Below are 11,004 nucleotides of genomic sequence, written 5' to 3'. Positions count from 1 at the left end.
GGGACAAGGACAAAAAGTGTGTTCTCACAGAAGTAAAGTCTGCAGGGCTGGGCTCAGGACAGTTACCTAGTGCTACCCTGCATGGTTTCCAGGTGGGAAGAGGATGCTTCTGTGCGGGGCCCTGCAGGGTGTGGGGCCGGAGCAGAGGCTGACACGGGCAGAGTGTCCCCATGAGCAATGGCTGCTGCAGGCCACACGCCGTTTTCCCATTAGCGAGTGTTTAGTTCAGCGTTTTAAATAATTGTGTCCTCGGAATGATATTTAAAATCCATTTGGGAGGCAATGAGGCGGGAAAGTGCCTGTGCCATTGTGATGACGCTGCGCGGGCGCGCCGCACATGCATATTACAAACTCGTTACAGGCTCGTTTACACGCACGCTGCTCGCTCCCCACACAACCTCTCTCTGATGCTCCCAATGTTTCTTCCCCGACATGGCTGCGTCTGCTCGGCACTAGGGAGAAATCTGCTTGATAAGGCAGGCCTGGTGTCCTCTGTGGCAAGAGGCGGAGGGACCACGGTCGCAAGGGTTGGGCGCTGGCTTTGGCGTGATGGGGCTGTGTCCTGTGTCCCGTCCCTCCTGTGGTCTCAGTGTTCAGTCAGAGCAGTGCTCACTTTCTGCCAGTCCTTGCACTTGACCCACTGCAGGCTCCAGCCCCTGCAGCCCCAAGGCTTTTAGCTGCGGTGCTCCAGGCACAGCTAAGAGAAGACCTGCAGCACTACGCCAGGTGACTGTGAAGCTGAGTGTCAGCATGGGCTCTTGAATGACCACAGGAAACTGCTTGAGCTTAAAGGACCAGGCATGAAAAAGCAGATGGAGCAGCTTCAGCAGTGGATCCTTGACTGCTGGTCAACAGCTGAATGGAAGGATGGCCTTGTGGTCCCTCTGTCCCAATTCTTCTGACTGCTGTATGGACAATCTCCACTGTCCTCCCAGCTTGCATGGAGTAGAAACCTATGTGGTAGCACAAGGCTCCTGGTACCACTTGTTCTTGTCATGTTTGCCTTGGTGGCATGAGCAGTATTCAGTCTTATGCCCTTGTCTTTTTTCCCCTCTGATCATGTTCAGCCTCCTAGCTGTAGCTTTGCTTGTTGCCAGCTTGTGACCATGTTAGTGAGGTGAGGATCAAGCCCCCAGGTTAATTGCACACTGAGTTCTGACGTTTCTGTCACTTCCACAGCGACCTTGCTGGCTGCTCTCCTAGGTAGGAAATATGTGGCTCTAGCATGCTTCACTCAGAAAACACTGCTGAGTGGGTCTGAGGGCAAGAGCAAGGCTGGAGTAGGAGCAAAGCTTGTCAAATCAGGGGAGGAAAGGCAGGATATAAAACACCAGGCCTGTCTGTGGCTGAGGCAGCAAACATTCTTGGGATGCAGAATTCTCCCCATCTCACTGCAGGTGAGTCAATCTGCAGTGTGCTTGGAAAATGTGGTGGGAAAGCCTCTGCTCTCAGCCCCTTACAACTTCTGACACCACTTCTGCTGCAGGCCTTTCTGTGACTGCCCCAACGAGCCCCAGCTCTTTCTTTCCAGGTGGGAGCACAGTGCAGAGTAGAGGCTTTGCACAGTGAACAAGCAAGCACATGGAGAGTGTTCCAAGCTTGGTTGCCTGCTCTCCCTCTCCTGTACCTAATCTGTGCTAGTGATTGCAACCAGCAGCTGCAAATGAGCTCTTGGGAGGAGAGGAGGTGGTGGAGGGGAGCTGCCAAGCAGGACTATTTATACTGGGTGAGTCAGGACTATGCCTGAGTCCAGCCAGGCACTGAGGAGCTGTAACCCAGGAGCAGCTAGCAAAGGACATACCCTTGGATAGGAGGCTCTGGCCTGCAGCAGCTTGTTTACTGCAAGGATCAGCCTTGTCCTGGTTGTCCCTTGTGATGGACTGCTCCTTCCCCTTCAGCCCTGCCACACGGCGCTCACCACAGCTGGACCAGGAGCAGGGGGATCGCTGGAAGCGCTCTCAGCACGTGAGGCTCTGGTGCCACCGTGGTGGGCACAGCCTGACCAGTGTGGGCCAGGGACGCCAGGACAGCCGCTTGGAGCCACTGGAGTGTCGGGACCTGCTGGTCCAGAATGCACTCTTCACTGGGGACCTGGAGATGCTGCAGAAGTTCTTCCCCAAGAATGCAGCCATCAACCTCATCATTGAGGCCAGGGGCGAGGAGCTGCGCTGGACTTGCAGGAAGCTTGGTGCGTGTGCAGGGCTGGGACATGGGGCGACAGAAGGTGTCCAAGATGGGGACCAGAGAAAGCATTTGAGAAGTGTTGAGAAGAACCCTCAGGGTAGTGGAAGAGGGAGTGGAAGATTTGGGAAGAAAGGCTTTTGGATGAGGCAGGGTTGTAGGAGAAATGGTAGCAGGCTTGTTGAAGGTGGACAGAGGCAGATCTACTTGGAAGTGGTGATAACAGGGCTGCTGGAGAGCAATATCAGGACTGTGCTCTTGGAGACTGCTGGAATAGATGTGAAACGTGTGAGATGGAGGGAGTGCTTGGGTGAGAAGGCATCAGGTGGTATAAGGATGGGTTTTCTGCCTTATGTCTTCAGTTGTCTGTTGCTCTAGGTCATTAGAAACTAAAGGCTGTGACATGCTTTGGGAACAGCAGAGAGGTGTCAGCAGTGTCCTTTGGGCAGACCATAATCCCTGTCCCAAGGAAGAGGCGTGGTTGTGTCTTGTAATCAGCTGCTTGGGGACTGAGCCACAATTGCTCCATATCTGCCTGCTGCTGTGGTGAACTCCAGGTGTGACTCAGCCATTGCAATCCTTGCTCTAAATACTGGCTTTGAGGAGCTGCAGGGGAGTTGATGTGGAAGGGCTAACAGTGATCAGCTAGAGAGGGGCCTTTGCTCTACAGGGTTTGCACCCTGTAAGCTCTTCTGTGAGATGGATTGGGCAAGGGGAGCAGAGATCTAGTCTACCAGAGAGATGGTGGAAGCAAGCTGTACTCCCATCTGTATGCCTCGCTGTACCTTGTCCCATCCTGTGGCTACTCATGTGCTTCCACTCTCTGGGCTTTTTTGCTTCCCTTCTCATCAGTGTCATCTCTCAGCTTTACAGTCAGCATCACAGCTAATGTGTTCCAGGGAGAGATGTGCTCAGCAGTTGGGAAGTGCCCTCGTCTGTTAGTGTGGTGCAGGCTCCCAGAACTGAAGATGGGGAGTGTCAGCTGTGAAGGGGCCATAATCCCACTGCTCTTCCACAGAAGATGGGTAGCAAAACCCACTGTTTGCTGGGATGGAGGAGCTAGTGAGGAAGGCCACTATTCCAGAGATGGGGGTTGTTTCCTGGCACAGAACTGTGGACCACATGGGTAAAGCTTGGCCATGACAATGTTCTGTGGGAGTCCACACTAGCAAGAGACAAATGGACAAGGTAGGCTTGTGGGTGGGGAAGACTTACTGAGTTCCATGACTTGTATTGCCTAGGTTTTGAGTTCTTACAGTGTGCTTATGAAAAAAAGGCAAATATGTTGCCAAACTCAGCAGGGTACAGGACAAACCCCAAAGCAAACTTTCACACTACCTGAGGTGTTGGCTATGCCTTTCACTAGCCTGCAGGGGTAGTTTTCTTAACACTTATCCAGCTGGTGATCTTAGAAGTAGCTGCTGGTGACCCAGTCATTCCCAGGTCATCCCTACTGATATTTTAAGCAGCCCAGAGGAAGTGTAAGTAGTATGGTGTTACTGACACTTAGCTCACACAGCCTTTGCCTCCCTGGCAATCCCTTTGTGTTTGGGTACCTGCATCTGTCTTTGGGAAAACTGAGGGTCCTGTCAGGTGAGGAAGTCTGCTTGGTGCTTCCCTCTTTTCACCCTTTCACACATGACATTCTAGCTAGAAAAGGTGGTGAAGCCTGCACAGACAGCATGCTGGAGACTCTGGGTAGGGAACCTGGACACTTATTTTCATTACTGAGAAGGATGAAGTTCCTTGCCTTAAGCTCTTCCCTGCTCCCCCAGCTAATTGTTGCTTGGTCTGAACAAGTCCATGATACAAAATTAAACTACTAAACACTGCTATTCTTCTGTGCAGCTTGATACATACTTTAGAAGGTGTGGTCTGAGCAAAAAGCACACAAAGCTGATGACCTGTGAGCAAAGGGTTCTGCAACCGAGGCAGAGGGGGCAGGTGAAATACAATCTCAGGTGAAAGGACTGCAGTGAGTAACTGCCAATGAGAGGACTGTGGTGGGAAAGGGAGTGCTCAACCCAGGATTTCTCTGCAAGGGTAACTGTCAAGGAAAAGCAGGAAGTGGTATAAAGGCTAATTACCTTTTGTGTCTGTTTCCCATCCTTGTACCCTAACTCTACCTGTCCTTTGGCTTTAAGTTTTGGTTAAAAGCTCTCCTGTGGCTTGTTTGAAAACTCATCTAATGCCAAGGGCTTGGGTAGATCTAGCATTTGTGTGTGTTGCAAGGAGCCAGCAGCTGGGCAAAGGTGTGCAGTGGAGATTTGGGGGAAGCAGTGTTGTGAGGTCTGGGCAGCAGCTGGGTGACAGCAGGAAAGCTGGACATGAGACCGCTTCCCTTTCTGTTTTCTTAGTGGTGTTCTGCCTCCATTTCTACCCTGCTCTGTTGTTCTGCTCTGCTTTGGCACTCTCCCTTCATAGCCAGGGGCTGCAGAGATACTGCTGCTTGAAAGGAGTGTCTGTAGCAGCCTCTTGGCCTTAACATTTGGTCACAAGGTTTCCCAGAATAGAGCAGCTGAGATCTGAGCCGTCCCCAAGCTGGGCCAAGCAGTGGCATGACATCTCTCCTCCCTGTGAGCCCCCCTGGAGTAGGCAGCCTGTTACCAGCCAGAGCACAGGGCACTGGTGTGCTTGCGCCCAGAGCCTGCCTGAGGAAGGCAGCAGCAGGTTCTGCACTAGTTTCTGTGGAGGGTTTGGGCCCTGCATCATGGGCAGCATCAAAGGCGGAGGAGACAAGAGTCGGGAGCCCATCTGCACACGCAAAGTGGATGGCCCTGGCCAAACCTACTGGCAGGCCCTGCTGACTGGGGATCAGGAGATTGTGGCTGAAATCCTCAGTGAGCCTCAGAACAACCTGAGTCCCAGCGCTGTGTTTGACACCAGCGACCTGGAGGAGTGGAAGAACTACCGCTTCAACATCCGCGGGCTGAGTACGCAGCGGCACGGCTGAGCAGCGCCCTGGAGCCTCCTGCTCCTGCCGCAGGGCATTGCTGCTGCTGGGGCTGAGATGGGAGCTGTCTGGAGTGGTGGGGATGGGAGTGAGAGCACTGGGATGTGGTCAGGCTCCCCTGTGCTGCTTGTGGGAGAATTTGCATGTGCCTGGGAGCCTGAGGAGTGCCTGGGGTACCTGGCCATTCCAGCAGGGGTAGTGCAAATGCTTGGAACCTGCTTGGGTTCCCACAGCTCCACAAAGGAGATTTGAACTCCAGGTGGTTGTCCTTCTGTGACTGTCCCTGTAGCCTGGTTCTGTGTGCCTGCTTTGAGTGCAGCCTTTGGGCTGCTGGTTTGCTGTGGGTTGTGCTGGGTAAGGAATTGTCACAGCCCTGTGTTAGGTCATTGAGATGGTTCCACTTGAACCTGGTCCTGGCAAACACAGTTGATTATGTGCTGCTTCTGTGAGGAAAGAGGTGAGAGGGATGTTGAGCATGTCATGCAGTCTGGGTCCCAGTCATCTATCCCAGCCCAGATGGGCAGCAAGAGCCACAATTTAAGGAGCCCTTTGCCTGCAGGCTGTTTGCTAGCAGACCGTACTTGCTCAGCAATAGTTCCAGCTGGGTCAGCATCTTTGAGAGCTGGCGGGTTTCAGCCCCTTGATCTCTCCTAGGGCCTAGATGTCCTATCTCTGCTGAAGTATGCTTGCCTACACCATGCTTGAGGCTTGTCTGAATCTCCTGTGTGCCTGGCAGCCTCACCAGTATGTCTTTACTGTCTAACTCCTCGTATTCATGATGCTTTCCCCAGCCACTGTGCTGCTCTCAGCCCTGAGCTGAGTGAGGGAGCTGTGGGTACAGAGCACGTTCTGGGGACAGCCCCTGCCCCACAGCTCCTGTTCCTCTGACCTCCCTGCCAGCATGGCTCCCTAGGGCTCTGCTTGGGCAGGGAAGAGACTGGCAGGATAGGGGCAATGCCTCGAGGGGAACTCTGAGTTTCTGAAGGTGGGATGATGCGCAGCGGGTGCCCTAGGGCAATGGCAGGCCTGGCTCTTGCGCTCTCTCTATCGGCTCCCTGAGCTCTCTGTCCTGCAGGGCTCTGGTCGCTGAGCTACGAGCAGGAGCTGACCACGCCGCTGCACATCACGGCCAGCCGGGGCTACACCGCCTGCCTGCGGCTGCTGCTGCTCCGCGGCGCTGCTGTCGACTTCGCTCCCGGCGGCTGCACGGCGCTGCACGAAGCATGCAGGGCCGCCAGCGCCGACTGTCTGCGGCTGCTGCTCGACTTCGGCGCCGACCCTCAGGCCGTCTCGGAGGATGGATACCAGCCCCTGCACCTCTGCAAGAGCCCAGACTCCATCGAGTGAGTGCTGCCCAGGGGGCATGAAGGCCTGTCTCCTTCTCCACCCTCACCCTGCGTGGCAGGGATCCTGCATGGTGCCTGGTGTGGCCCAGCTGCTTGTTCCTGGACCAGGATCAGCTCTGAAGTCCAACTGATGGCTGCAAGAATCCAGTCCCCAGCTGATGCAGCTGAGCTTGGTGCTGCTGTCCAGACAGCAGTGCAGAGCTGCTGATGCCCACTGCACAGCTCAGGGTCTGTGATGTGTAGGCAGAGCTCTGTGGGCATGTGAGAGAAGACTGGGCACAGTGGCACTTTATTGAAAATCTGTGCAAAGGTAGCTGGAGTTAGGCTGGCAATTGTCAGCTCACCACTCATCCTAGCTTAAAACACTGCTCCAGGCCACGAGGAGTTTGGGCTCTTGGACTCCTGGGAAAAGTGGAAGCCACAGGCTTGTACATACATGGAGGGTGGGAAATAGGATAGGAACTGGAGAGGAGAGCCTGTCACTGAGCCATCTTGCCCCACAGGTGTGTCCAGCAGCTGCTGCAGCATGGTGCCTGTGTGAACAGCCGCACGGAGGAGGAAGGCGACACAGCGCTGCACATAGCAGCCCGGCATGGCTTAACAGAGCACGTCCGGCTGCTCCTGCGCCACGGGGCAGAGCTGGAGGCAGAGAATGAGGAGGGGCAGACACCGCTGAACGCTGCCTGTGCTCAGCCCCATCAGCCCCAGGACATGGGCCGTTACTACCAGGTCTGCCAGCTGCTGGTGGAGAGCGGTGCTAGCATCAATGCTGCAGACAAGGACCGTCAGCACCCTCTCCACCTGGCCTGCAAGAACTCAAATGCTCAAATCGTGGAGTTACTGCTGGCCCAGGGTGCAAATGTCAACGTCATGAACTACAGTGGGAACATGGCTCTGCACAATGTCCTGCAAACAGCACCCTACAAGCTGGAGCACCATCCAGAGCTTGTGGTGCAAGCCTTGCTCAACCATGGCGCCGTCCGTGTCTGGCCTGGCTCCCTCCTCAAGGTGTGGTGGGAAGAGGGGACTCTGAACACCAGGGCCCCAGGCAGAGCAAGCTTTTGTCACAGTGGGGCTTGCTTTGTGCCAGTCTGCTTGTTGTCCTGCCCATCTCTACCTGGGGGCTGGGAGAAGGGGAACTGACTTAGTAATGGGTTCCCTGAAGTTTTCTTCTGGGTAGTTACTGCTGTAAGAGTCTTCTGCTCTGCGGTGTGGACAGTACTTGCCTGATTTCTGTAATCACTTGCCCCAGAAAGTGTTGGGCTCTTTTCCTCCTGGGGATGTGTTTTCCCTTTGGGACATACCCTCCCTCCAGCTCCGGCTGTCTTGGCAAGACACCAGCAACAAAAGGGTTAATTTCCTGTCTTAATTCCTGAGCAGTGCAATAATTACCCAGCCCGGAGATCAGCAGATTGCTCTCCCCTTTGGGAAAATACAGGAAAATCAACAATTAACACTAATTAATCTCCTATTAACGCCAGATAATGAGGATCACTAGTACAGCCGGAATAGGCTCTGACAGCTACTGCTGGCCTGGGCCGTAGGGAGTGGGAGCCAGGAGCTGGGGGCTCTGCCTCTGCTTGGCGCTGGGTGGGTGGGTGGGGTGTGCTCTGCAGTCGTACTGACAGTGCAGGAGGCGCAGCGTGAATGGTTTGCTTGCACCTGCACAGACGTGCAGCGCACCAGTGCTGAGCTGCACAAAGCATGGGTGATGCCCTCTGGGGTTCTATGTAGCAGCACCCACTGCAGGAACAGATAGGGCTGTCTCTGCAGCCTGGTGCTGAATGGGCACCCTCACAGCCCTGACATCCCCATGTAGCCCCCCAGAGGCATGTCTTGCTGTGGTGTCACTGCTCACAAAGCAGATCCAGTCCTTGCCCCAGAACAGCTTGTGCTCTGACTGGAACGATGTGGGGAAAGGAGCCTGGCACGAAACAGTACTGGCAGCAGTGAGGCAGGTGAAGCAGGTCTGCATGCCAGCCATGTGTGTTAGTCTCTGCATCTGAGGAGAGGCTGTGGGGGCTGAAGGCAGCCATGCAGGGTGTGGGCTCAGTCACCCTCTTTGCAGGAGCTGTGCTTTGGCAGTTCCCACCACCAATGGGTTTGATCTCCTGGGGCAGCATGAGGCCAGGATAACAGTTCTTAGGTTCACTGAGGCAGGCTTTTAGGAAGTGGAAGTGGGGCTTGCAGGACCCTGCCCAGCTGCTCTGTCCCTGGCACAGGTGCTGCGGTACTGCCATAGCTGCCCGCGTGTCGTGGAGGCCCTGATGAACAGCTATGACCACGTGCGTGTCTCGGAGGACTGGGTGGAAGCGGTGCCAGAAGAAGTTGTGCAGGTGAGGGAATGTGTGCTGGAGTCTGGGACACTGCAGCAGTGGGGCAGCAAGAGGTTTGGGGCTGAGGAGGGTTTGGGCACAGAGACAGTGCTGCAGGGGACAGGGAGGATGCACCATAGTGATTCAAGTGAAGGGATGTCTACTTCTACTGCTTCCAGTGTGGTATCTTCAGCTTCACCTGCCTCTGGTCCTCTCTCTTTCTAGAAATACCCATGTTTCTACCAGTCACTGTTCTCCCTGGAGCACAGACCTCGCTCTCTGCAGCACCTGGCTCGCTGTGCACTCAGGACCTTCCTGGAGGGCCGTTTGCTTCTGGTCCTTCCTCAGCTGCGCCTGCCGAAGGCCTTGCACCAGTTCCTGCTGCTTGGCTTTGAGGATGTTCTCTACTAAGGGCTGCAGTTCCAGCCCTGTTGTGCCCTTCTGTGCAGATGGTCCACCTCTGCTGCTGCAATCCACATCTCCCCAGCTTCCCCTTTCCCCTTGCACACCTCCTGCCAGTCCATATCACTTCCCCAAGCCAAACCTGTTGTCACATCCCTGCCCCAGCCAGCTTTTGTGCTTGGCCTCCAGCATCTATTTTGGAGCACTCTGTCCTGACTGGTGTGGGTCAACAAACTCCAGACTCACTAAAAAAAGCAAGATGATGTGGGGGTGAGGGCATTTTGTGGGATAAGAAGCAAACACTTCTGGATTGCAGGATAAGTTGTAGAATGAGTCTCCCTATCCCAAATTGCAAACTCTGACCTGAACTAAGCATCTAGGGCCCTCTGACATTGTTGGGATCCTGTCTTTAGTCAAGTTGTTTACAGTTTGTACCCAGAGGTGTTTGGAATAAACCCTGGTCATTCTTTATACCTGCCAGAGCATAGCTTCTGCCTCGCCTTGAAGCCAGTCTTGAGAGAGCTCATCCATGTTCCAGGCCTTGTGCAGTGGTGTCTCTTATCTGAACTACCCATCCATCTGCTTCTCAGGAGGCACAGAGAAATGTTGTTTGGATGTAGGACAGAGGCCTCCCAAACACTCCCCATGCAGGTACAGTGTCTGGGGATACCTGCCTTTGCAGCTTGGGGCAGAGCAGCCATGCTTGTGCCAGCCCTGAGGACTTTGACGTCCTGAAAACTCTGATCCCCTGGGTGCAAAGCAGCCAACATCTACCAGAGCACAGTGTGGGGCCATGTGCTGCTGGGCTGCACCACACACTAGCCAAAGGAAAGGCAAATGTTAGGTCCTGTGATTTCAAGGCATAGTTATAAAGAAATCCAAGCAATAACTATCCTTCAAAGATCTGTTGTAAGCCAACTCTGTTGCTGCTTATGATTCAGTGTCTGAGCTGCTGCTGGCTGGCAGAAGGTGCAGGAGGACAGCACTGCAGGTCACTCTTCTTGATGCACTGGTCTCTCAAGGCCTCAGTTAATAACCATATCAGCAGACAAGCCCTAGAATGCAGAGACCTGAAAGGGTGGGAAGTTTGACAGATGCAGTGCTTCTGTCTGGTTCTGCCTGTCTGGGGACACAGGGCATAGCTCTGCTCCTTCAGTTCTCACTGCCATACACAGCTGTACCACACTGCTCAGAGTCACTGAGGCTGGAAGGACAAGGTGAAGTTCCAGGTGCTGTTCCTAAGGCCCTCACACCACTGATTCACCACAGCAAGTGCTGGGAGGGTGCAGCAAGAATGTGGCTGCAGCCTTACTAAAGGTGTCCGGATGCCTGCTGTGGCAGCCTGTGTATTGTAAGTGCTGCAGCAGCATAGAGGTAGGTGGTTTACCTCAGGAAAGTTCAGCAATGTGCTTTATAGCATCCATGGGTAGAGAGGTGAGGAGCTGGCTCAGGGTGACCTACCAAGAGTATTTGCAAAACAGGGAGGAAGTGAGCAGGGAAGTCAAAGCTGCTAAAATACCTGGAAAAAGGTTACCACAGATCATCTTCCTTGACCCAGTGCAGGAACCTGGTCTGAAGTCATCACTCTCCTGCAGGCTGAGGTAACCTGTCTGCTCAGGGGGATCTGTTTATGGGATCGGGTCCCATAGTCTTACTGTGATTACCACTTGAGTGTGTTTGTTTTCAGCCAGATCATATCTGTAACTAGAGAAGGAATGGTAAAAGGAGGGTCTGCCCCTTTTGGTGGCACAGGCTGGGATTGCCTTAGCCTGGCTGGATCTGTTTGGTGGGAAAGACAGTTTGCAGA

General features: G+C 54.3%; 1 protein-coding gene across 2 annotated transcripts; it reads left to right on the top strand.

The window, feature by feature from the left end:
* The first annotated feature begins 1,781 nt into the window (after positions 1-1,781).
* Positions 1,782-9,668, top strand: ASB10 (ankyrin repeat and SOCS box containing 10). Of its 2 annotated transcripts, none has more exons than XM_068146158.1 (5): positions 1,782-2,188; positions 6,210-6,477; positions 6,984-7,488; positions 8,703-8,816; positions 9,021-9,668. In XM_068146158.1, the coding sequence occupies exons 1-5, from the start codon at positions 1,876-1,878 to the stop codon at positions 9,204-9,206; spliced, it is 1,386 nt and encodes a 461-aa protein (XP_068002259.1). In that variant the 5' UTR covers positions 1,782-1,875; the 3' UTR covers positions 9,207-9,668. The 2 variants fall into 2 exon arrangements, with proteins under 2 accessions (XP_068002259.1, XP_068002260.1); XM_068146159.1 differs by lacking the exon at positions 1,782-2,188 and adding an exon at positions 4,797-5,114.
* Positions 9,669-11,004: the final 1,336 nt, after the last annotated feature.

This window comes from Melanerpes formicivorus, unplaced genomic scaffold, assembly GCF_026170545.1.
Source record: "Melanerpes formicivorus ecotype bairdi unplaced genomic scaffold, bMelFor1.0.p_v2 SCAF_13, whole genome shotgun sequence".
NCBI lineage: Eukaryota > Metazoa > Chordata > Aves > Piciformes > Picidae > Melanerpes > Melanerpes formicivorus.
This window is presented reverse-complemented; position numbering and strand designations above follow the sequence as displayed.

Bases quoted from the DNA above. Each gene is read 5' to 3' on its own strand.
- ASB10 (XM_068146158.1), top strand. From the start codon at position 1,876: ATGGACTGCTCCTTCCCCTTCAGCCCTGCCACACGGCGCTCACCACAG. The intron at 2,189-6,209 runs GTGCGTGTGCAG...TCTGTCCTGCAG, and splicing joins CTGGACTTGCAGGAAGCTTG to GGCTCTGGTCGCTGAGCTAC. The intron at 8,817-9,020 runs GTGAGGGAATGT...CTCTCTTTCTAG, and splicing joins TGCCAGAAGAAGTTGTGCAG to AAATACCCATGTTTCTACCA.